Raw genomic sequence first — 27167 nt, 5'->3', positions numbered from 1 at the left:
GTTCTTCGCGTTCGCGACCCTCCCCTTGCGTTCGCGATGAACAAATTCTCCAACAACCATTTTCAAACTGTTCTCAGATAGCCTCTAGTATAATGGTCATAACATTTTGTAAAAAACCCCAAATGATGAGTGGTTTAACTTTATGAATACTAGACATCAATGGCTATAACTTTTATTTGTTTCTCATCTTCCAATTCTTTATAGATTGCGAGATATAAGCTTTCAAAGTCAGCCTTGTGCAACGGAGATTTCCAAACTCTTCCCACACAGCTTGTAGTGTGTCCACCATAACCTTTTGTTCACACCTCCAAATGACAAATAGTTTACCTTTCTGAAAACTATACACTAAGGGCTACAACTCTCATTTTTGGATCAGCTCCAAATTCCTTATAGATTGCGAGATATGAGCCTCCAAAGTCAGACGACGGATAACAAAAATAACTTCTTCGCGAACGCGAAGAACAAAATCCCAACAGCAAAATCCTTCTTCGCGAATGCGAGAGGCTCCTCGCAAACGCGAATAACAATACCAGAACCAGCAACCAGCAGCCTCAAAATACCCAAACTTGGTCCGGAACCACCCCGAATCAAACCCGAGGCTCCCGGGACCCCGTCCAATCATACCAACCAGTCCCAATACATAACACAAACCTGCTCGAGGCCTCAAATCACATCAAACACTAAAAACACGAATCACACATAGATTCAAGCCTAATGAACTTTGAAACTTTTAATTTCTACAAACGACGCCGGAACCTATCAAATCACGTTCGATTGACCTCAAATTTTGCATTCAAGTCATTAATGACATAACAGACCTATTAAGATTTCCAGAATCGAATTTCGACCCCGATATCAAAAAGTCAACCCCGGGTCAAACTTCCCAAAAATTCGACTTTCACCATTTCAAGCCTAATTCCTCTACGAACCTCCAAATAATTTTTCTGACACGCTCCTAAGTCCAAAATCACCATACTTAGCTATTGGAATCATCAGAATTCAAATCCGAGGTTGTTTACATATAAGTCAACAACCAGTTAACTTTTTCAACTTAAGTTTTCAATTATGAGACTAAATGTCTCATTTCAGCCTGACATCCTTCCGGACCCGAACCAACTAACCCGGTAAGTCATAAAATAAATATAAAGCATAAATTGAGCAGTAAATGAGTAAACAAGGTTATAATACTGGAAATGACCGGCCGGGTGATTACACACACCCCTCAAGTGAGAGGCTGAAGAACGGACGCCTAACTTGCGAAGAAGACATCGATGCAGCGGTCCCGCAAGAGCTTAGGTTAACAAATCTACAAGCTGCGAAGAAGATGGGACGAATGACAAAGAAATCGATCCATCAAGTATTTTTTCACGAATGAAGTGGCAATCGAGCTCTATATGCTTCGTTCGTTCATAAAAGACATGATTTTTCGCAATATGTATTGCAGCTTGGTTGTGGCAATGAAGGGGAACCGACAAAACAAGTGGAACACTGAGATCTTGAAGAAGTCGAACGATCCATGTAATCTCTGCCACTAAATGCCGCATCGATCTATATTCAGCTTCCGCTGAAGAGAGAGAGCAACAACTGGTTGCTTCTTGGATTTCTAAGAAATTGGACATCCTCCTAAGCCCAAAAAGAATCCACTCATATACCATCGCATATCAGCACAAGAAGCCCAATCCGAGTCGCAAAATGCCAGAATTGGAAAAGAATGGTCAGGTATCATGAACAAACCAAGTTCTGGATCGCCAGAAAAATATCGAAGAGTGCGCAAGGCTGCTTGGAAGTGCCCAGTATGAGGATATTGTATATATTGGCTAAGAGTCTGCACAACATAAGAAAGATCGGGCCTAGTGTTCGTCAAAAAATTCAATTTGCCCAAGAGTTTTCTGTAAGAAATAGGGTATGCAAGAGGTGTTCCACAAGTAGAGGTCAGCTTGAGAGTAGGCTCTAAAGGAGTGGAAACTATCCGAGAACTAATGCAATCAAATTCATGAAGAAGCTCCAGAGCAAATTTTTCGTTGGGTTACCACAAGTCCCTCATTCTCTTGGAACAATTCCATGCCTAGAAAATACTAAGCTTCTCCTAGATCTTTAATCTTGAATTCAAAATCCAAAAATTGCTTAATCTCACTGATTTCCTCATTGTTGTTTCCAGTAATTACAATGTCATCCACGTATACAACTAGGAGATTAATCAGATCATCAGTCACTTCGAAGAAAAGAGAATAATCATTCAGTGAAGAGGTAAATCCCCTTGTAGCAAGGGCTGAAGATAGCTGTGCATACCACTGGCGCGAGTCTTGTTTCAATCCATATAACGATTTTCGAAGACGACAGACATGTGAAGGAGTTGGAGGATTCAAACCTAGTGGAAATTTCATGTATACTTCCTCGTACAAATCGTCGTGCAAGAGTGTGTTATTTACATCAAGCTAGTAAAGTTTCCAATTCTTTTTAACTGCTATATACAGTATGCACCTGATAGTAGTCATCTTTACTACCTGAGAAAATATCTATGTATTATCAATCCCTTCTCTTTTTGTATCTCCCCGAATGACCAACCTTGCTTTTAGCCTTTCTAGGGAACCATCTGACTTTAATTTTACCTTATAAACCCATTTGCACGGCAAATATTTCTTCCCTTCCGGTAATTGAACGATGTCCCATGTACGGTTAGAATTCAAGGCCTCAAATTCCTTGTCCATTGCTGCCCTCCAACCAGGATGCATCATTGCTTGTCGGTAAGAAGTAGGCTCATTTATTTGACAAATGAAAGTAATAATAGACTGATCTTGTGGTGTCATAGCAGAAAAAGAACAATGATAAAAAGGAAGAAATGGAGGATTAGGTGAGACAACAGAAAATGCAGCATTGCATATATAATCTGATAAATACTTAGGAGGATTGTGATCTCTTTGTGACCTCCGCAGTTGTTGCTCTTGTGTTGAGGGGAATACTTCAATTGTAGGAATTGAATCAGAAAAAGAATCATGAAGCATAGACAAAGGCAAGGACATAGGACTAGAATGGGTAGCTGAATGAGAAATAAGTATTCTCTCGGAAGATGACTCTGATGAGAACATGGGGAAGTAGGGGGCAGTACAGAATCATCAATAGTAGAAAAATAAGCAGGGAACAATTTAGACATTGGTGTAGCATAAGAGAAAGGAAAAATAGACTTAATGAATTTAACATTTCTAGAAGTGAAAACATGACCATTCTGCAATTTGAGAATTTTGTACCCTTTCTTCCCAAAAGGATAACCAAGAAATACCCCAGGTAAAGCTCTAGGACTAAGTTTGTCCCTATTTCTAGAAAGAGTGGAACTGAAGCACAAACAACCGAAAGGTTTTAGATAGGAGTAATCTGGTTCTTTTTCCAAATAGGATTTCATAAGGTGACTTGAATTTGAGTACCTTAGAAGGGAACCTATTGATCAAATGGGTTGCTGTTAGTAAGCATTCTCCCCAATACTTCTTTGGTGCATGTGACTGAAATAATAAAGCCCTACAAGTCTCCAATAAATGTCTATGCTTTCTTTCAACTACCCCATTTTGTTGTGGGGTTTCAACACAAGTTGTCTGATGAATGATACCTTGAGAATAAAAGAAATCTTTATCTACTTGCCCGAATCCTAATTCATATGCGTTGTCGGACCTGATAACTTTCGCCTTGGTATGGAATTGTCTTTCAACAAGTACTAGAAATGATTTCAAAATAGGGAAGGCATTTGATTTGGTAGAAAGAAGAAAAGTCCAAGTATTTCTGGAAAAGTCATCAACCAATGTTAAGAAGTATTTTTCCTTTTTATGTGCAGTTGTGTTATAAGGTCCCCATGTATCAATATGTATCAAGTCAAAACAGTGTTTTGTGGTAATTGTGCTAGTAGGAAAAAGTGGCTTTGATTGTCTTGCCATAGGACAAACATCACAAGGAAATTTTCTTTTATCAGTGAATGAAACAGGTAGTCCTTTAATAATTTTCATTGCATGACAAGGCAAATGTCCCAAACGATAATGCCATAATTTCTCTAAATTAGTTATATTGCAAACTGAAACAACTTTATTCACATTTTTATTTGATTTCTCATGACAAATAGGACTCAAGAGGACTGGTCACACAAGCCTTTGACAAGCACACTCTGAAAAACAAAGAAAAGACTCTGACAAACTGGACCTAGACACATTACTAGCAGGACAAGAAACTGTAAATTGGGACTTAAATGGAGCATCATCCAACTTAGAAGTATTATCCCTCAGCAAATAGAGACCAGCCGCAGCTTCACCAAAGTGTGGTCCCTTCCTCATTGAAGGTTCCTGTAAAACACATCCATCCTTAGTAAATGACAAATCAAAATTTATTTGCCTAACAAGGAGGCTGACTGATAAGAGATTGTGCTTGAATGCAGGTACATGGAGCACATTGTGTAGCTTTAGTCCATGAGATAAGTGCAAACTTCTTACAGAGCAAGCTTTTACCTTGTAGGAATTAGCTAAATTGACCAAGAGATGAGAAGGAAGTACTCTTATGTCATGAAGCAAGCTTCTATCAAAAGTCATGTGTTGTGTAGTACCAGTATCAAGGATCCAGGGGACATTAGTTAATCTAGAAAGAAAAGAAGTGAATAGTAGACAAGCATGATGTATACCAGCTAGATTGGCATTTGCAGTGGCTTGAGAAGCTGAGGTTGTAGAACTACCATGTACATATTGGACATTTGTATCAGCTGGTCACACTGCTCCTTAGTGAACCCTTGGCTTGCAACAAGTGTAGAAACTGTGTCTCCTGCAATTCCTGAGGTAAGATCATTTTCACATATGGCTGCATTGACCTGCTGATTACCGTTTAAACCTTTTCTTTGCTTGTTAAACTTAAAATGTTGTGGATAGACCACCAGCTTATAACATTCCTCCTTAACATGCTCTAACTTTTTAAGTATTTGCAAAACAAGTCACTATTCTTTCCCCCACTAATAACATTCTCACTTGCTCCTCTGTATTCACATGTGTTTCTTTGTGGTGCCCATTTATGCCGAGAAATCATAAAAGCAAAAGAGTCTGTGATAGAAGTAGAGTTAGAGTGTACCTCTCTCTGTGTCTCTTGATGTAGTATGATTGAATATGCCTGGGAAGGGGAAGGAATAGGTTTCATTATCAAGATATTTCCTCTTACACTAGTATAGGTTGTTGAGGTTTTTATTATTTAAAGATGAAATGACATTGTCCCATATTGAAAGAGAAAAAGATTTTTGGTGGGTATATATATAATTGCTCTTCTTGTAGCTCTTAAAGAGTTAAGAAGAAAGCAAGCCTCACGCCGTCGTCGCTCGCTCGCTCGCTCGGCTCAGCTACGGCTACGGCTACGGCTACGGCTTCGGATTTTTTGGACCAAATTTATTTGTTAATAGTAAATATTAACGTAAGATTATCCGCATTTGTAACGGATATGTTCCAATCCATGTATTGACTACCAGCTGCAATAGCAGCCGCCTAATGCTCTTCCCACCATGGCCAAGTGCTTGCTCCATAAACAAGCTAGTGCATGCTCCACCATGGAGGATGGAGGGTCGTTCATCTTCAAAGCTGGCTGTTATATATATGTGCAGTAGCTGTTGAAGAAAGACACGAACGAAAAACGAAAAACACCAACAAAACTGAAAAAACGCTCAACTTTGGTTATACATTGCACTCCTTCCTCTCAGCATTTCCATACAAATTTCTGAGTTTCTACTCCTTCGTTCTGTATTGTTTTAACTTCAAACAAAGCAACTGTAAGTGTAATTTGCTATCGAACTTTGTGTTCGCTGAAACACTGGGGTTTGAAGTACTACTATACCAGTGTGTTATTCGTTCTATCCTGGGAGAAAATAATCCATAACCTTGGGTACTAGGAGGGGATTAAATTCCTTAAGGAAACACTGTGAATTCAGTGGGCTCGAATTTATTACTATTTCATTACGATAACTTATATTTTCCAAAATTATTATTTACAAATACAGCAATATTGGCGGGACTAACAATCTTAAGGAATTTAATATTTATTTCTGTATTTGTGTTATTCTTATTATTCTGCAAACTAAAACCTTTGTGGTTTTGTGTACTCCCGTTTTGGAGAGTAAAGCCTTCGTGGCGTTTTGTTGGAGATTAAAATCTACGTGATTTTTACTCCAGTTTGAAAACGTTTGTTTGTGTCATTCTTTTACAGAAAAAATGACGATTGAAAGCGAAAACCAAGTTGTTCCGATGGTGACTGCCAACGCATCGACAAGCCGAACACCGGCGTTGGGACCGGCAGAAAAACCCGAAAAAAATTTCGGGATTGATTTCAAGCGCTGGCAGCAGAAGATGTTCTTCTACTTAACTACGTTATGTCTACAGAAGTTCATCAAGGAAGATGTTCCTGATCTGCAAGATAAAACTCCAGAGAATGAACGCTTTGTCGTGATTGAAGCGTGGAAGCATTCTGATTTTTTATGCAAGAATTATATTCTTAGCGGACTGGATGATAATCTGTATAATGTATACAGTGGCGTGGAGACGTCAAAAGAATTGTGGAATGCGCTTGAAAAGAAATATAAAACTGAAGATGCCGGAATGAAGAAATTCGTTGCCGCAAAATTTTTGGACTACAAAATGGTAGATAGCAAGTCTGTTATTACCCAAGTCCAGGAATTATAAGTGATTATTCATGATCTACTTGCTGAAGGTCTTGTCATCAATGAAGCATTCCAAGTAGCAGCAATGATTGAGAAGTTGCCTCCGTTGTGGAAGGACTTCAAAAATTATTTGAAACACAAACGAAAGGAAATGTCCCTTGAAGATCTCATTGTTCGGTTGAGAATCGAAGAGGACAATAAAGCTGCTGAAAGGAGAGGCCGTGGAAATTCAACAATAATGGGAGCAAATATTGTTGAAGATAACAAAAAGAGGAAGAAGGCTTCTGGTCCGAAATACAACCCAACCAAGAAGCGGTTCAGTGGAAACTGCTACAACTGTGGAAAAAACGGACACAAATCTACGGAGTGTCGTGCTCCAAAGAAAGACAAGAAAATGGGTCAAGCAAACATGGTAGTAAATCATGATGATGTTGATAACTTGTGTGCCATGCTTTCTGAATGTAACTTGGTGGGAAATCCTAAACTGTGGTGGTTTGATTCAGGAGCCACTCGCCATGTTTGTGCAGTTAGAGAAGCTTTTGCTACTTATGCTCCTGCTGGACCCGGAGAGACAGTTTATATGGGAAATGCTTCAACAGCAAAAGTTGAAGGATATGGGAAGATATTTCTGAAAATGACTTCTGGCAAGGTCATGACTTTGAACAATGTCCTTCATGTTCCCGAAATGAGAAAGAATTTAGTCTCTACTGGACTTCTTGTTAAGCACGGTTTTAAGTGCGTTTTTGTGTCCAACAAGGTTGTCATAAGTAAGAATGAAATATTTGTAGGAAAAGGTTACCTCACCGAGGGCCTTTTCAATCTAAATGTAATGGTTGTGGAAAACAATAATAATATTTCAGCTTCTTCTTACTTACTTGAGTCAAATGATTTATGGCATGTACGTTTGGGTCATGTCAATTATAAAACCTTGCGGAAAATGATTAACTTGGAAGTACTGCCTAAGTTTGAATGCGAAAAATCAAAATGTCAAACATGTGTGGAATCTAAGTATGTTAAACATCCTTATAAGTCAGTTGAAAGGAATTCAAATCCTTTAGACTTAATTCACACAGATATTTGTGACATGAAGTCAATACCATCTCGCGGTGAAAAGAAGTATTTCATAACTTTTATTGACGATGGTACTCGATATTGCTATGTTTACTTACTAAATAGTAAAGATGAAGCAATAGACGCATTCAGGCAATACAAAAATGAAGTTGAAACGCAACTTAACAAGAAAGTAAAAATGATAAGAAGTGATAGGGGTAGTGAATATGAATCTCCTTTTGAAGAAATATGTTTAGAATATGGAATTATTCATCAAACAACAGCCCCTTACACGCCCTAATCTAATGGGATTGCAGAAAGAAAGAATCGCATATTAAAGGAGATGATGAACACGTTGTTGATAAGTTCTGGTTTGCCACAGAACTTGTGGGGGAAAGCCATTCTTACGGCTAATCGAATATTAAATCGAGTGCCCCATAGCAAAACACAATCCATTCCATATGAAAAATGGAAAAGAAGGAAGCCCAACTTGAATTATTTTAAAGTGTGGGGGTGTTTGGCAAAAGTGCAAGTTCCTAAACCCAAAAGGGTAAAGATAGGACCGAAAACCGTTGATTGTGTTTTCATAGGATATGCGACAAATAGTAAAGCATATCGATTTTCTGATTCATGCCGACATTCATAATAATACGGTTGTAGAATCAGATAATGCTGAGTTCTTTGAAAATATATATCCGTATAAAAAGGAATGTGAGTCATTTGGTGAAGGATCTAAATGACCTCGGGAAGAAACAAAAGAAAGTACATGTAATCAGGAGGATCCAAGAAGTAGTAAACGTCAAAGAACGTCTACTTCATTTGGACCAGATTTTGTGACTTTCTTATTGGAGAATGAGCCTCAAACATTTAAAGAAGTTATGACTTCTTCGGAATCATTGTTTTGGAAAGAGGCAGTCAATAGTGAAATAGAATCCATATTGAACAACCATACATGGGAATTGGTTGATCTTCCTCCTGGAAATAAACCTTTGGGTTCTAAATGGATTTTTAAGAGAAAAATCAAAGATGATGGCACTATTGATAAATTCAAGGCAAGACTCGTAGTCAAAGGGTATAGACAACGAGAAGGTCTAGACTACTTTGATACATACTCTCCAGTTACAAGAATTACGTCCATACGGATGTTAGTAGCATTAGCTGCAGTGTATGGTCTTGAAATTCATCAAATGGATGTTAAGACGGCCTTCTTAAATGGAGAGTTGGAGGAAGAAATTTACATGGAACAACCTGAAGGGTTTGTGGTTCCAGGTAAAGAAAAGAAGGTATGTAGACTTGTTAAGTCTCTTTACGGACTAAAACAAGCACCCAAACAATGGCATGCGAAATTTGACCAAACAATGTTGTCAAATGGTTTTAAGATAAATGAATGTGATAAATGTGTGTACATTAAAAATGTTCCAAATCACATAGTCATTGTTTGCCTATATGTGGATGATATGCTGATAATGAGTAATGACATTGCCAACATAAATGCTACTAAGCGTATGCTCAATAGCAAGTTTGATATGAAAGACTTGGGAGTTGCTGATTTAATTCTGGGAATTAAGATCCATAAGACTCCTCAAGGTCTGGCATTGTCACAATCTCATTATATTAAGACAGAACTTGAAAAATTCAAGCACTTAGGCAAAGCATATCACAATTGGATTATGCTCGTGTATTGGGATGCTTAATGTATATCATGAATTGTACACGACCAGATATAGCTTGTGCTATAAGTAAACTGAATCGATATACGAGCAATCCAGGTCAATCTCATTGGATGGCAATGAAACGAGTTTTGGGATATTTAGAACATACCTAGAACTTTGACTTGCACTACAGTAAATTCCCTGCGGTGATTGAGGGATACTGTGATGCAAATTGGATCACCGGTTCAACTGATTCTAAGTCCACGAGTGGATATGTATTCACTATTGGTGGAGGAGCAGTATCTTGGAAGTCGTCCAAAAAACATGTATTGCCCGCTCTACAATGGAGGCTGAATTCATAGCCTTAGATAAAGCCGGTGAAGAAGCTGAATGGCTCCGGAATTTCTTGGAAGACATTCCATTTTTGCCCAAACCGTTGGCACCAATATGCATACATTGTGATAGTCAAGCGGTAATTGGAAGGGCTGGAGCGTTATGTATAACGGTAAATCTCGTTATATACGACGAAGACATAAAACCGTTAGGCAATTACTCTCTAGAGGAATTATCACGATTGACTATGTAAAGTCAAGTGATAATGTGTCGGATCCACTTACAAAAGGCCTAACTAGAGAGGTAGTTGAGAAATCATCAAGGGAAATGGGGCTATGGCCGAGAACAAGTCATTGTGGCGGTAACTCTACCTAGAAGACTGGAGATCCCAAGATCTAGGTTCAAGGAGATCAAACAAAGTCATTAATGACGGTTCAACATTATCAAATAAAATTTTAGTCCGTTCTCGTGATGAGACAATATTCAGTACCAAGGATAAATCATTAAGGCTTTTTAATGATTTCTAAATTTGATACGGGGTATATCAAATAGTGTATCTACAGGACGACACGTTTAGGAATCACCTATGTAAGTGTGGAGTGTTAGCCGCTTCAAGGAGAACTTTGTAAGGCCAGTTCTCTATGCATTTATGAAACCAGGCTGTGTTCATGTCTGAAACGAACACAACAATGAGAACCAAAGATGGTTAAGGGTTGATTGTGTGACTTATGGTTGTCTAGGTATACACCAAAGTTCGACGATTCAAAGATATCAAATCTACCGATTGACCGAGTATATCCGACATAAGTTCACTACGGAAAGTTCAAAGGGAAACCTACTTATCTAGATGCGATTAATCCTTGCTTACAAATCACACAGTTTTTCCATGCATACTTCCGTGATATAGCCATTCCCCATTCATATGGGGGATTGTTGAGGTTTTTATTATTTAAAGATGAAATAGTCTTAAAATGAGGGTGAATGGGAAATGGAGAGAAAATGAAATTTTTGAGTAAAATTTTAAGTTTCCCCCTCTTGATAATGAGACATTGTCCCATATTGGAAGAGGAAAAGATTTTTGGTGGGTATATATATAATTGCTCTTCTTGTAGCTCTTAAAGAGTTAAGAAGAAAGCAAGCCTCGCGCCGCCGTCGTCGTCGCTCGCTCGGCTCGGCTTCGGCTACGGCTTCGGCTTCGGATTTGCATTTGGATTTGGTCAAATGATTGATTGATTGATTAATTTTTTGGACCAAATCTATTTGTTAATAGTAAATATTAACGTAAGATTATCCGTATTTGTAACGGATATGTTCCAATCCGTGTATTGATCACCAGCTGCAATAGCAGCCGCCTAATGCTCTTCCCACCATGGCCAAGTACTTGCTCCACAAACAAGCTAGTGCATGCTCCACCATGGAGGATGGAGGGTCGTTCATCTTCAAAGCTGGCTGCTATATATATGTGCAGCAACTATTGAAGAAAGACACGAACGAAAAACGAAAAACACCAACAAAACTGAAAAAACGCTCAACTTTGGCCATACATTGCACTCCTTCCTCTCAGCATTTCCATACGAATTTCTGAGTTTCTACTCCTTCGTTCTGCATTGTTTTAACTTCAAACAAAGCAACTGTAAGTGTGATTTGCTACCGAACTTTGTGTTCGCTGAAACACTGGGGTTTGAAGTACCACTACACCAGTGTGTTATTCGTTCTATCCTGGGAGGAAATAATCCATAACCTTGGGTACTAGGAGGGGATTAAATTCCTTAAGGAAATACTGTGAATTCAGTGGGCTCGAATTTATTACTGTTTCATTACGATAACTTATATTTTCCAGAATTATTATTTACAAATATAGCAATATTGGCGGGACTAACATAGGCTTTATTCAACCCCATAAGAAATTGTTTTAGTCTTTGGTCTTCATTCATCTTAATATTGTGTATTTTGGCTCCACACTTACACTCACAGCTACAAATCATGAATGTATTGATCACCTTCATTTGATCACATATCCTCTTAAGCTTGGTAAAGTAACCAGCCACTTTACTTGATCCTTGAGTGATATTGTTCAATTCCCTTTGCAGCTGAAACAACTTAGTACCATCAGCTTGGCCATATCTTTGCTCAAGCTCATTCCAAAGTTCTTCTGCAGTCTGGGAATAAATGACACTCTCTCCAATGTATCTGCTGAGTGAGTTAAGCAACCAAGCAATGGCCATGTCATTGCATCTCTTCTACTACTCAAACATGGGTGAATCAGGAGATGGACATGAGCAAGTTCCATTGATGAATCCCAGCTTGTTTTTAGCAGAGAGAGGGATGAGTACTCCCATGCGCCAGTTTCCATAACTTGTTCCATCAAAGTTGATATTGATGAGTTTGATTCCAGGGTTATCAGAAGAAGTTAAGAAGTAAGAATGGCAAGAATCAATTTGCTGAGAAGGAGTACGAGTAGTTTGTGAAGACCTACCAGCCTGTGTAGCATGATCAATTACTGTTTCTACCATGGTGTTTGAGAAATGAAAATATATAGAGAGAAAAAAAGGAAAAAAAATGAACGATTGCTTTTAGCAATGCTTCGATACCATGAAAATGTTTAGGAAGAAACGAGCTGGAAAAATAATTATTTTTAATTTTGTGTCTTAATTGTTGTACAAGACTAGTATCTATATACAAAAAAAATCCCTGGCGTGTACTAGACTAAATCTTATCTATCCTAACTAACTCTATAACAGACTGTGTAAATAAAATGAACAAAGAGAATATTTACAATGTACAAAATCAAAAATACCCATACTAGAATCTTCCTACAATGAGTTAAATTCCTTTAGCTCGCTTCATCTCCACCATAGATCTAGGACACGTCCATATCATCTGCCCCATTAATTTAGAATACGTGTACCATCATAACAAAGCCTAAGAAGCTCTCCTTTAGTAAGACAAATCACTTTGGTCAAAATTGAGTATACTTAGTCTTATGTTACACCTCCATCGACTACATCGACCACCACTGCATTCTTTGACCCATTAGAGGACTCTTTTCCGGCAACAAGATCTAAAAAGAGAAAGAATGTGATGGTGTGAGGAAGAGGAAGAATGGTATTTAATCTATGGCTTAAAAAATGGCAGAAGAAATGAGTGGAAGATGATGAAAAAGAAGAATAAATATTGCTGAAAAATTAATTTTTTAGGCGAAAAAGGATTGTTGGGGAATATGACGACGGGTGGGGTAGGGTCCTCATTTTTATATTTATTTTTTCTATTTTTTATATTAGTTTAAGTTAAATCCACATGTCCTCTCCTCTTATTCGTCACTTTTGTGTGTGAGTTACACGCACCTTTTGTTTTTGTGTGCCTACAAATTTTGTGACTACATGACACAATAAAAGTTTGGTTAAAGTATTCAAATGAAACAGGCTTAAGATGGAATGTCTAAGAGAAAAGTTTAACAACTTTAAGGGGTTGTCGATGTATTTAAAAATAATACCATAATAAATCATCCCAATATAATTAATCTCAACATAAGTTATCTTTAAACCAAACATTGACGTAAATCCTAAAGTGTCATGGTAATTTTATTTTAATATTATAGTTTTTTATTCAAGATTAAATATTTGTTTGCACTTGATATTTGTATCAAAACATAGCTACCTACCATAGTTAGGTGATTAAAAATGATTAGAATATATATTTTACGAAAAAGGGCCATATATGTCCCTCTACTAGCTAAAATAAGCCATATGTGTCCCCTGTTATACTATTCAATTAAAAGAGTCCATATCGTTTGTGCCCATAAATTAAAATGTCCATCGATCGTCTACTCCTAATTTTAAAATAAAAATATCCACGTATCAGCCTTTTACTAGATGAACTAAACCCATCCCTTACTTTTTAATTTACCCACCGACCCGACTAATTTTATCCGACCCACCTGATCTTTTAATTGAAAAGAGCCCCAACACATCGGTTCTCTCATTCCCTTATTTCAACCAACGATACCATATTAGGGTTTGTAACGACTCGGTTGGTCGTTTTGAGAGTATTAGCCCCAATCCCGTATTTACTGCTTTTCTCGTATCATTTTATGCTTGTGTGACTTGCCGGGAGGTTTTGTTTTTAGTTTTGGGGTGATTTGGGGCACTTGGTTCCTAAAACGGAAGCTTAAGTTATAGAATTTTGACCGTAGTTAAAATTGTATGAAGATGACTCTAGAATGGAGTTTCGTCGATTCCGTTAGCTCCGTTGGATGATTTTGGACTTAGGAGCGTGTCCGGATTGTGAACTGGAGGTCTGTAGCTTAATTTGGCTTGAAATGGCGAAAGTTGAATTTTTGGGAAGTTTGATCGGAAGTGGACTTTTTGATATTAGGGTCGGATTCCGATTCCAGAAGTTGGAGTAGGTGTGCAATGTCAAATATGATTTGTGTACAAAATTTGAGGTCAATCGGACGTGATTTGATAGGTTTCGGTATCAGTTGTAGAGGTTTAAAATTTTAAAGTTCTAAGCTTGAATTGGGGTGCGGTTTGTATTTTTGTTGTTGTTTGATGTGATTTGAGGGCTCGACTAAGTTCGTATGGTGTTTTAGGACTTGTTGGTATATTTGGGTAAGGTCTCGGGTGCCTCGGGTGGATTTCAGGTGGTTAGCGGACTAGATTTGAAACATATACAACATGCTTAGTTGATTTCCTATTTTCCTTGACTTGTATTTAGTCATAAACTGTAGGATTTTTTTGCTGTAATTGTTGTTTCCATCGATTTCGAGCTGTGTGTTTATTTTTGGGACTACGAGGCGGTACCTCGGGAGATCCCCTGTCGTATATTTACTTTTTGGACTACGAGACAGTACATCGGGAGATCCCCTTGTATATTTACTTTTGGGACTACGAGGCGATACCTCGGGAGATCCCCTATTGAGTATTTACTTTTGGGACTACGAGACGATATCTCGAAAGTGCCCCCGTTGTTTATACATATGTGCTGTGCTATTATCTTTCTGTAGTTTCTCCTCGTTAAATTTTTAGTCTCTTATTACATTGTTATATTTTTCTGCCTTTAATAATTATATACCAGTAGGGCCCTGATTTGACCTCGTCACTACTCTACCAAGGTTAGGCTTGGCACTTACTGAGTACAGTTGCGGTATACTCATGCTACTCTTCTGCACATATTTTGTGTGCAGATCCAGGTACCTACTACCAACCCCACTATTAGTTGCATACTTGCTGCTGCTCCGGAGACTTCAAGGTATATCTGTCAGCGTCCGCAGATCTCGGAGTCCCCATTTATCTCTTTCATATTGTTCTTCCTTTATTTCTTCTAGTTACTGATGTATAGAAACAATTACACAAATTCTTAGAGCTTGTGACTTGTGATTACCGGGTTTTGAGAATATTGTTATACTCGAGTTGTTGGTTACTTGTACATGTCGAGCGATATTTTTCCGTTATATAGTTATCTGATTTAAATTAGTTGTTGATTATGTCTTTATTTTTGATTTTTCCGCAATTGTTAGGCTTACCTAGTCGTAGAGACTAAGTGCCATCACGACGTCTTACGGAGGGAGAAGTGGGTCATGACAGGGTTCTTCAAGAAAGAGTTCAAGAGGAAAAGGGTTGGTCCAATCATTTATTTGATCTTATTAGGTTGTAAATATTATCCAAAAATATGGTTTGGCATGTGAGAAAATAATTTTTCATCCAAGAGGAAGTGACACTGTGGGAAATTTGTTAACCACTTTACTTCGACTACTCTTTTTAACCCTGGACGGAGATTCTACAAATGTCCAAAATCATAAGTAAGTGATTATTATTATTAAATTTTGTCGTATTTGAATTTTTTTATAATTTAATGAATTATTTTCCTTTGATTTGTTTGAATTGTATTTTGGTTTTGCAGGATGCTTCATGTGGTTATTGGGAATGGTCAGATGATCCTATTCCCGATAGAGCGCTCGTTGTAATCAACAATTTAAGGTCTCAGTTGAATGCGACAAATGTTAAAATCAGTACTTTGAAGTCGTCGTTGGACAATGTTAAAATTAAAAGGGATAAATTGAAGGAGAAAATGACCGTCGTAAAGGCAAGAAACCATGTTCAAGTAACTAAATTAGAAGAGTAAATTCTCAAGATGAAGATTTTCATTATTATTTTATGTACCCTTTTTTGTTGGAATTTTAGTTGCAAGGGTAATGAATTGAAGGTGAATAACAAAGGGGCAATCACATACACATCCATATCTTAGCAGTCATATTTCTAGCTTCAGGTATATCCTTGAAGCTCATACCCTTATCCAGTTCCTTATAATTATCCAAACCTTGCATAATCTCTCTTTTCTTTTGACTAGCAAATGTTTGTAATTCATCACTATTATACTCTACCTTTCTAGAATTAGAATCGGATTCATAATCACTACAATCAGTACTAACTTCATTTGATATTGGATAAGACTCAAAATTATGGACTATGTTAGTCACATTAATTAATAGATTGCTCACACTCATCTACAATATAGAAATGAAGAGTCTTAAATTCATCAGAGATTAGACACAACATATGTCTTATACCAGCTCATTCTCAATTTCATAATAATTATCAGATGGACCATTCACAATTAGTTGTTGAACACCTACATTTCCTAACTCATTCATTTTTAAATCCACTAGATATTTGTACGATAGAAGTTCAGAATCATAACCTCTCTTGATATGGGACAACTTCTTTGAATACAAGACATGTGAGCTTGTGATCTAGTCCCCACCATAATTCAAGATTAGGTCCCCTAATGACATCCTTAATATTCTGTAAAAGTTAATAAAATAATAAAAAATTATAAATGAGGACAACAAAAATTTAAATAACATAAACAATACTCATAAAAAATAATAACTAAGCAATTAAAAAATCAAAATTATAAAACATGTATGGATTTAAGGGAACACATACATATGTAACAACCAGGGGACCACAAATAATTCAAATAGTAAAGGTCCACTAACACTAAAATATTCGCGGATTTTAGTTATGAGGGAACAACATTTAACACACCCAACACAACATGTGCCAGACAAGAAACGACTAAAAAAATAAATGAAACCCCACATTCTCATACCTCACCAACTTTAATGCTTAAAAAAATTCAAAGACATATGCCAGCACGGACAAAAATCACATAAATCCAGCACAAACAAAATCAAAACAAGACATATCACAAAAGTTTATACGAGATAAAAAAAAATAAAAAATAATCCATACTATATTGCTGACCATCGATAATCCTAACAGAAAAAAAAGACTAAAACAACACATGCAAAGACATTCCACACAAGAAAATAAGACAAAAAAAGTCATAAAATAACATCTTAAACTAAGACATAAGAATACAAAATATATTAAAGCCCCAAAACGATTGAACATAAAACCCTAATAATAAACTAAGACAGATACACATAGACGGAGATAAGCAAGCGAAATTACGCGGATTAAACATATCTTTTAAGAAAAATGATTCTTGAATTGGCAACATCGACTAATAGTAAGTACTGTGTCTTAAGAACCCTAATTTGGTCTCGTTGGTCGAAGGAAGGGAATGAGAGAACCAATGTGTTCGGGCTCTTTTTTAATTAAAATTTCGGGTGGGTTGGATAAAATTAGTCGGTGGGTGGGTCAATTTAAAAATAAGGGGTGGGTGTAGTTCATCCAGTAAAAGGCCGACACATAAATATTTTATTTTAGAATTAGGAGTAGACGACAGAGTGACATATTAATCTCGGCACAAACGATAAGGACTCTTTTAATTAAACAGTAAAACGGGGCACACATATGACTTAATTTAGCTAGTAGAGAGACACTTATGAACCTTTTCCGTATATTTTAACTATAGTTAAGTGACAAAAATATATGAGCAAAAATATTATTATGCATAACAATTAATTTGATATAAATATTGAATGTGAATAACTCTACTATCGAAAAATTACCAGTTATGTCTCCCGTAAGCAAATTAGTATAAAAATTGGTTGATTCGTAAAATATTATTAATATTAGACAAATACTAACAATATTAGCCAATTAGCTATTTGTAGCTAAAAATGTCAATTTTTTGCTTTCTTTTGAGTGGGTGCTGTTGGAATAGATTGGGTACATCTTACGGAGTTCAATCTCAGTTTTAGAATGATTTGATAGAGTTTTGAATTGTTTTGAATTGAAAATTCGAAGTAGAAAACGAAGACGAAAAAAGATGATATGTGTGACACACTATATATCATTTGTGCATCACATATGTATCAAATGTATATCATATGTATATTCATGTATACATGTGTGTGAGATACATGCGTGATACATGTGTCGGAGAAAATAAATTCAAACTCAATTTTAACTACGAATTATGTTATCAAATCGGTCCAAATCCCCCTCAATCTTGCTCAAATCTTGTATATTGCCTCAATATATATGTTTTCAACGAACTCCAACCATACCCATTGAAAAAAATATTTTTTGCCTATTTTTTAAATATTTTATATCATTGGTAATGAAGTTTGACTCCAAACTAGTCTAACCCGTCTTCAAACTTCGCCAAATTTTATAGGCAAGATACATAAAAATTCCATTAAACTTGTCGAGAAAACAAGTTTGAACACTTAAACTAAACGGGTAACTTTTTACCTCCCTAAACACATTGCGAGTAAATTTTGTTCCACCTTCCATAATATCAGACCAGTTAAAGAGCAATGAGTATGAGGCACGCTCTTTCTGGTGATGCCACGTCATTAATGAAGTTTGCCATTTTAATGATCCGGTCCATCACTACTAAACCCACCCGATTAAAATACCCGACCCACTTTATTTAATTTTTACCCTAGTTTTCTAACCCCGATCTCATTTCTTTCTAAACACAACGAGAAATTGTGTGATGAACTCAAACCCTAGTGTAGATTTCCCCCCAAATCTCGTCGATTAGAGCGTAGATACTGCAGATTGGTGGCTTCTCTTGTAGGATCATCATCTTCCATGCAAAGCCCAACCAAGTTAGTTGACCGCATTATGTACAAAGCAATAAATCAAAGAAAATCCCTCAAATAAAAAGAAATTCGAACCACTCAAAATAAAGCCCTAAAATCAGATGAATCAAAAGATTATAGAGAAAAATAAGGCTTTAATTCACATAAAAGGATTTAGGCTTTGATTCCCATAAGGCTTTGATTTTGTCCGAAATTTCATATCTTGGCCAGAAATTATAACTAATTGAAGGAGAGGGGGATTTAGGATTCTTGAAAAAGAGAAGAAGAATTGGATCGGGTAATTTTACTGTTGGGGTCTCTTTATAAAATAAATGTAATTTTAAAATAGTTTCCCTTTTTAAAAAAAAATAATTTTATCCATTAATTTAGTGTAAAACACGCTCATAAATGATATGATGCCACGCGCTGGGTCTGGTGTTATGAAAAATGAAACAAAATTCACTCACAATGTGTTTAGGGGGTGAAAAGTCACCCGTTTAGTTTAAGTGTTCAAACCTATTTTCTGGACAAGTTTAATGGGGTCTTTATGCATTTTGCCAATTTTATATATTGCCTCATCTGTATGTTTTCAATGAATCATAATAATACCCATTGGAAAAAAAATATTTTTTTGCCTATATTTTTTGAATGTTGAATATCATTGGTAATTTTTGTTGGCTATTTTTCACAGCATAACTAAAATTGCTAGTTGTTGGTAAATAGCACTATTTTTTTTTTTGATACATTACTGTAATATTTTCTAATTTTTTTTGCGTTCTATTTCATATAAATAAATATATAAATTCTTGTATAATTTGTACAATTTACGACGAGCAAGAAAAAAGACAACCAACTATCTATTTGGAGTATTAATACTGAACTTTAGCCACGTGTTATAATACCCTTGCATCAAACCGAAAGTGAACAGATTGCTTGTTTTTTCAAAGAAAAAAAAAGAAAAAAAAAAGGAACCCAAAAAAGAACGGAAAAGGTCCAATAATATCCCTAAACTATAGTATATAGCTCATTTTTGGGCCAGAAATATCCTCCTCATTAGTAAAATGGGCCACTAATGCCTTCAACCTAACGGCCCTCCACACAAGCCTTTATATCAGCATTTTATAGCTTATATGGCATCCACATAACATCCACATAAGCGGAGCCACATAAACCCGCTCCGATAACCAAATAAGCGGACCTAAAAACGCGAAGTCAGTAACCACAAGGTCCAAACCCCATTTCCAAACAAAAATCACTGGTTCTTCCATGTCCGTTCTTCCATGGCGATTTGAGAGTTGAGGAGATGATACGATCGAGCAAGGTTTAACAACACAAACTGAAGATCATCTGAAGATATTCAGGTAATTTTTCCTTCTATTTATTGGGTCTATGTCTCGAATAAAGGGATTATTCAATTTTTTGTTGTAATTTTCTAGGGTTTTGTCATGTTCTAGTATTTCTGGTCATGTCTTCTAGTGTATAGTGTTTGTATGTGGGTCTGGTACTCTAGCAGCAGTATACATGTTTAGACATCAGTGGTGTTTGGTGATATTTTGCGCAGCAGATTGTGAATACTCTCTATTTTAGTATGTGAAAACATATTGTGAATGCTTTGAACTACTTAATTAAACACAAACTAATCGGATAAAACATATATTATACAAGTTTTTGCTGGACAAGTTAATCAATCAAGTTCACTTTATTGAGATATTTATTTATTTATAATGAGACAAAATAGATATCCACTGGAATCGATTCCCATATTTAAGTATACTCATAAAATATAATACTGCACATGCATTTGCTGGGATTTAATGCAACACACACCTTGTGCCTTTCTAAATGGACAGCCTGCAGGTAAATAAATCGACTAATGACTAACAGAAAAGAACTTAGTTTGCACAGCAGTGGTCGTTGCACAACAGTGTTGTTGTTTTAAAATAGCATAATCTTCATTATGAAACACGAGGAATGATTTAACCAAAATACTACAACATACTAAACAAACATACTAAACCAATATACTACAACATACTAAGTCAACATACATTAACTTCATCATCCCTATAACTAAACCAAAATACTACACCAACATATTTAAACAACATACATTCACTTCATCATCCCTACGACAACCAAAGCAAATAATAAAGCCCATGAAACCAAAATGATATTTCTTATCTTCTTCACTTTGACCTCTAAATTACTAGCTTTTTCAGCTTCCACAACTTGAAATTGCTCAATTTCGTCAAGTTTCATCTTCAAAGTATGCCTTTCAACCGTCATAACATCTTCCATTTCATCAAACAAGTTCTTAGAGCCCCTTTGAACCGTCGTAGCTTGTTCCATGAGGTAAACTTTATTCCTCAAATTGTTCCTCTCAAGCTTAGCAGCATCAAGTTTAGTTTTTAAATCTTTGATCACCATCACAGCTTGACGAAGGAGCTCTTCGTCAATCCATTCAAAATACCAGCAAGAACTAACCTACACCATATCAGAATTTACAACAGTTTTGGCAACAATTTTTGTACATAAACAATAAAAATCAAGAACGACCTAACTCGACAAAAGAAGATGAATCACATAAATCGACCAAAATAAAAAAAAATTCAAAACTAACCTTGGATCTTGGACATTTGTAGAACCTTCTCCCAGCATTGGCGTCTGACCAAGTTGTCAAATATAGCGCAATCAATCCGCAATGACATCTTCTTGCATATTGAATTTCATGCGCATTCACAGATAAATCAGACATTGAGCAGAAATTTGAGCAAAAATTTGGAGATTTGAGCAGAAATTTTGAAGGAAAAATGGAGATTTTTAAAATTTGGGAATAATGACAATAAGGGTTTTGGGAATGGGTGAATATCGGTATAAGAAGAGGGAAAATAAGATGAGAGAATAGCTTATGTGGATGCCATATAAGCTATAAAATACTGATATGAAGGCTTGTGTGGAGGGCCGTTAGGTTGAAGGCATTAGTGACCCATTTTACTAACGGGAGGATATTTTTGGCCCACTTTACTAACGGAGGACAAAAGTGAGCTATATACCATAGTTTAGGGATATTATTGGACCTTTTCCGAAAAAAGAAAGAGAAAAAGAATAGATTTCTTGTTTTGTTCTATTTTTATTTTTGTTTTCCTTTTAATTTATATTTATATCTTAAGGCGGCAAGGTAAGAGGGGTAGGTGGGGGCATCTATAATAAGATTCTTGTACGTATTCCGCATCGGCTTCGTTCCCCGGTTCGTTCGAGGCCGCTCGCTGGAATCAGCATAATTCTCCAGAATATCTTTACAGTAAAGTTTATTAGTTGAAACTAGCTAGTAGAGTACGTATATTTCTCCTTTTTCTTTTCTTCTTTTATTGCTATCTTTATTAGGCGATGGCTGCAGTTGTGGAGTTTGAGGGTCAGCAACTCGTGAATGACATCTTAGATCTATCCATTCAAGACCAGGTAATAATGGGGTTTTTTTACTATGTTCTTTTTGTTCTTTTTTACATTTTCGTTTACATTTTGTCTTATTTGATTAGTATAATGATCGCAAATGCATTTCAATTGAAAATATTATGTGGATACAATGATTTTGAAGTAATAGCGTCCTAAAGTGTGTTTTCTTATGGTATATTGTTGTTGAATGAACTTTATGGTTTCGAGTTTGAAATTCTACCAATTTAGTGGGTTCGAGTTTGAAATTCTATCACAGCTCATTTGATTTACTGTGTTTGAGATTCAAAATTTTGTAATTGTTTATTAGAATTTTGAACACATACAAGGTTTGAGCCAACAGACGCAGATCCAGAATTCAAACTCCACGTTCAATATTTAATGTTCTTAGCATTGAACCACTTATATTTTAAGTTATAAGTTTATAGCTATTATTTGTTGTAGTTTTAGTGGAATTTTACACATAAATTTATGCTCTGCGTGAAAAGTACTAGGTTTAGTTGAACTCGGTAACATAACATTGGATGCACCCCTGTGAGTCAAAGTTACTGGATGAACCCATAACATGTATGCTAGGTCCCGCCCCTGTTGAATAAGCTGGATATTTGATTAATAGAATTTTGCCATTATCTGTTGATACTTGATAGGTAGTGTTACTCACGGCGATATGGTCCTTCTCCAAATCATTGTTGAGGAGTTTTGCTAAATTTTGAAAATAGTTCATGCTTTATCTTTTGAAAATAGTTCATTAGCAATATGGTATCTTCCTTGTTCTTAGATTGCTGTTACCACCTGCTGCTTGATTGCTATTTTTCGCTTCACTTTTCTTAATATCTTGATGTTGTTACTGCTTATTGCCACTGCTTCTTTTTTATCTTTTCTTGAGCCTAGGTTAGGGGTGAGGTCTGCGTATACATCACTTGTGGGAATTCACTAGGTTTATTGTTGTTGTCGGAACTACTTGTGTATAGGGGTAAATAGAGATTCTTGGTGTAACTTTCTTTTGGCACCCATAAAATAGATTTATTGGTTGCACCCAAGGGCGTGACTTAGTGGTCAATGAAGTGAGTTGAGAATCATGAGTTCTCAGGATCAGATCCCATCAGAGACAAAAACATTAGGTGATTTCTTTCCATGTGTCCAAGCCTTGGTGAACAGAGTTACCTAGTACATGTTGATGGCGGGAGGTAGCAGGTACATGTTGTTGATGGGAGGTAGATGGTGAGAGGCACCTGATACTTGTTGCTGGTGGGAGGTGTGCATAAGCTGGCCCTGAAATCACGGTTATAAAAGAAACATATTTATTGGTTAGTCCTAGTAATGAGAGCTAAGGATTTGGTGGAAACAATTGATTGAAGTCTGTTAATGTGATTAAATGTTTCTACATGTTTCTACATATAGAATAAATTCTATGAATTCTGGTTTAGTTTTATGTAACGAGGGGGCTACAAAGGAAGATTTAGAAATGTCAGGAAGATAACCAAATGATGAAGAACCAAAAGAAGATTTGAAATTCAAAACTAATATTGAGAAAAGATTGTTTGAGACGAGGCTTATTTATTCCAGTCACTACTTCGAAATAATACAAGTGGATTTATTTATGAAAGCGGGATGCTTAGGAGCGAGCTATTCTGAAGCAGGAAAGAAACCCCATTTGGAAAATGAGAACCTATCTGAAAAGGAAAAAGCAGACAAAAATGTCAAATTGAAAACTCATTAGTAAAAGTTGAATCGACCTAAAAGGCTTGGCTCCTACAATGGTTACAAGCATAGCTTGAACCTCATGGTACCACATTATATCATTTTGTGTTAGTTTCTGCATCGTGGAGTTGCAGTGGCTTGGATTTATTTAATCCGTTCTGTTTATCATATGGCTGGATTTTTAGGCTTACAGCTGTGTTGTTTGAATACACGATACATTTAATCTGATTGATATGGATTTTGATTTTCAGACTAACATGAAGAGCATATCTGAGGAAAATCACGAAGTTGGGTGCGAGAGTAATCATCATGGTTTGTGTGCTATCTGTTTGAATAAGATATTGCTTCAAGAAACTGCTCTTGTTAAAGGTTGCGAGCATGCTTACTGGTTTGTATATACAACCAATCTCTTCCATCTATTTACTGCCATTTTGATCACCAGATGCTCCTGATAGGATCCTATTCAATTTACTGTTTTTAATAAATTGGTCACATAAAGTTTGTCCACAGCTAATTGTTCTACACTTTTTTGTTAAATCTACTGCAATTTGATCTGCTTGCCTTTGATAGGATCCTAATTCAATTTACTCATACATATATACATTTCACCTAACTATATATCTAGAAAGATAAAATTGCTGTTTTCTGTTATTTATGGCTATCAAATTGGCAGTTAATGGATGGTAAATGAACCGCGAAAGAAAGAAAGTTACGTGCAAGGGATAGTTACTTGAAGAAATTTGTTTGCATTTTTGGTCAGTTTATGCTATGAAACCTTTTGCTTTTTTATATTGGTGAGCAAAGGAAGGAAAATGAGGATATATTTTCATTCCCATTCGTCCAAAATTTTATTTTTTTTGTGGGTGGGTGGTGGTGGTGGTGGGGTGGGTGGGTTGCAGGACTAATGATTTTCTGGCGCTTTTCTCTTACTCCTTGGTAGTCAGCAGAAAGCTCTCTTACTCTGAACCACAGTATATTCTGTTTCACTGGTTCGTATTAACAATCCTTTTGTCGATGTTGGAAGATTTGGTTTAACTTATGATTGATTTTTGTACATCAAATTGGACGGTTCTCTATTTTAGTCTGTGTTAGGTTCTACAAGCTTACTTGTTAAAAGAACAAAGGATTAAATCAGTTGGGTTTTAGTGTGAATGTGACAAACTTCATTAGTGTCTCCTTATCTTGTTATGACCTGATCTGTGTTTTTATGACATAATAATGATCTTATAGGGTTTGAATTAGTCTCTAAGCTTTGGGTCTTTTGCAAGTCTTTTCTTTTTTCAGAGCAAGTCCATTCTTGTAATAGTGGAAATGTCTCAACACTAATATGTACTATCTCCTTACTTTGGTGTTCAGTGTGACATGCATCCTTCGGTGGGCAACCTACAAAAAGGAACCAGCATGCCCTCAGTGTAAACATCCATTTGAGTTTCTCCACGTTCATCGCTCACTAGATGGAAGGTAATTGATTAGTTTTGGCTAAAGTCCTTATCTAAATATTTGTTATACATGATAATGCAAATAATATGCCAATGTGGTAGTCTATGTTGCTTGGACTCTCCGAAAATGTTGCCGGTTGCGTGTCGGATCCTCTAAAAATAGTATATTTTTGGAGGATCCGACACGGGTGCGGCATCATTTTGGAGATTCCGTGCAACATAGGTGGTAGTTGATATACATTCTTTTTCGAGTGTTTGAACGAGTATAAAACCATGTGCACAATTCTTTTATTTTCTTGAACTTGATTGTTTATCTCTGAGATGGTTTAATCGTTGTCATGTTCGCAGGATTTTTTTTATTCCTAATTTTGTTTTGGACGTCCCGTAGTTGTGGTTGGTGATTTTTAACCTAAGAAATGAAACTTTTTTTCCGACAGCATTCAGGATTACATGTTTGAGGAGAGTGTCTGCCTTCTCCTCAGAGCATCATGGTTCAATCCCTTGATTGTGGAGGAAAAACAAGAAGTCGATGATAACATGGATTATCTTTATGCATATGAGGATGAAGATGAAGAGCTGGAACACTTCTATTTTACTAGTTCATCCCATCCCCGAATAGGCAACCGGAGATGGGGAGACAATGGATATGTCAGGGCAGGAAGGCAAGAAGCAACGCCTGTTCCTCGACCAAATTCCCAGGACTTTGGTGCTGGCTCGTCACGCCAGACTAAGAAGAAAGAGGCTGCTGCTGTTGCTCCTAAAGAAGCTGTAGGCCGGCGTGCAAAGAGGGCACTCAAGCGCGAAGCTGCTGATAAGGCGGCTGCTGAAAAGCACCAGCAGCATTTGGTGAGGTTGGGTCGGGCGTGAGTTCTGCTACAACTCTTAACTCAAAGATCATGTCTTAATTAGTCTATACAAATGCAACTTTTGTCGAACAGGGAAATTGTGGTAATCAAGATAGGATAAGAGAGGGTCGTCACCGAATCATCCAAATTAGAGTGTTGATCTTTTTTCCTGGGGGGGGATTCCAATTTGATGAGATTCGGAAATGAGGGTTCATTTAAATAACTAAATTACAGAATTAAGTTCTATCTTTTCTTTTGCGGGAGGAGTTTTGATAGAGCACAGCCATCTCGTTTCTCTATATTGTAAGATAATGACACAGTTTAGATGCTGCATTGACTAAATGGGATGAACCATGTTCATACCCTGTTATATCCTCCGCAGAGATGTAAATTTATGACAATGGAAAAGCAAGCTTCTTACTTCCACCATTAATGTACATTGTTTTTTTGTTTAATGTTTTAGCTCGCAAAGTGATTGTTTTCAATCCAGTTATTCTCGCAACTCAGCTTGTTCTTGAGTTTTGGGGGTGTTGTTGTTTTGGTTATAAGGCTTTGCTTCTTATTCCAATTCGATGTTTATTTTGCTTTATTTTCAATCATTTGGTCTTTTATATATTTGCTTTTCTAAAGAAAATTTATTGGATTTAAAAATAAATAAATTAAAAATGGTGTTAGATGACCCTTCCGGTAGAAGGGTGTCTCCGCCACCGAATTTTCCATCTAATTTATTTTTACATTTTTGTTTTTTTAAAGGAGCCTTAGAGCAACGCTAAAGTTATCACCGTATGATCAATAGGTCACAAGTTCGAGTCGTGGGATCAACCATTGATGCTTGTATCAGGGTAGACTGCCTACATCACACCTTTTAGGCTATTGCCCTTCCCGAATCTTGCGTAGACGCGAAATACTTCGTGCACCGGATTGCTCTTACTATAATGAATAAACATAATAAAATAAACTTGTAAACTCAATTTTTATCCTATATATTATTAGGAGAGATTAAAGTGTCCATTTATGTTAGGGAAAATACATGAT

General features: G+C 36.5%; 2 protein-coding genes across 2 annotated transcripts; one reads left to right on the top strand and one right to left on the bottom strand.

Annotated features, from left to right (window-relative positions):
* Positions 1-20624: 20624 nt before the first annotated feature.
* Positions 20625-21544, bottom strand: LOC104089232 (uncharacterized). Its single transcript, XM_009594080.4, has 2 exons — positions 21318-21544; positions 20625-21181 (listed from the first exon to the last, which is right to left on the bottom strand). Exons 1-2 carry the CDS (start codon positions 21450-21452, stop codon positions 20810-20812), a joined length of 507 nt encoding a protein of 168 aa, XP_009592375.1. The 5' UTR covers positions 21453-21544; the 3' UTR covers positions 20625-20809.
* A 342-nt stretch (positions 21545-21886) lies between these two features.
* On the top strand, positions 21887-26558 carry LOC104089233 (uncharacterized). The gene is made up of 4 exons (XM_009594081.4): positions 21887-22156; positions 24100-24236; positions 25205-25309; positions 25725-26558. Exons 1-4 carry the CDS (start codon positions 22085-22087, stop codon positions 26152-26154), a joined length of 744 nt encoding a protein of 247 aa, XP_009592376.1. The 5' UTR covers positions 21887-22084; the 3' UTR covers positions 26155-26558.
* Positions 26559-27167: the final 609 nt, after the last annotated feature.

Source organism: Nicotiana tomentosiformis, chromosome 1, assembly GCF_000390325.3.
Source record: "Nicotiana tomentosiformis chromosome 1, ASM39032v3, whole genome shotgun sequence".
In the NCBI taxonomy this organism is placed as follows: Eukaryota; Viridiplantae; Streptophyta; class Magnoliopsida; order Solanales; family Solanaceae; genus Nicotiana; species Nicotiana tomentosiformis.
Note: the sequence above shows the minus strand (reverse complement) of the source record. Positions and strands in the feature narration are given on the sequence as shown.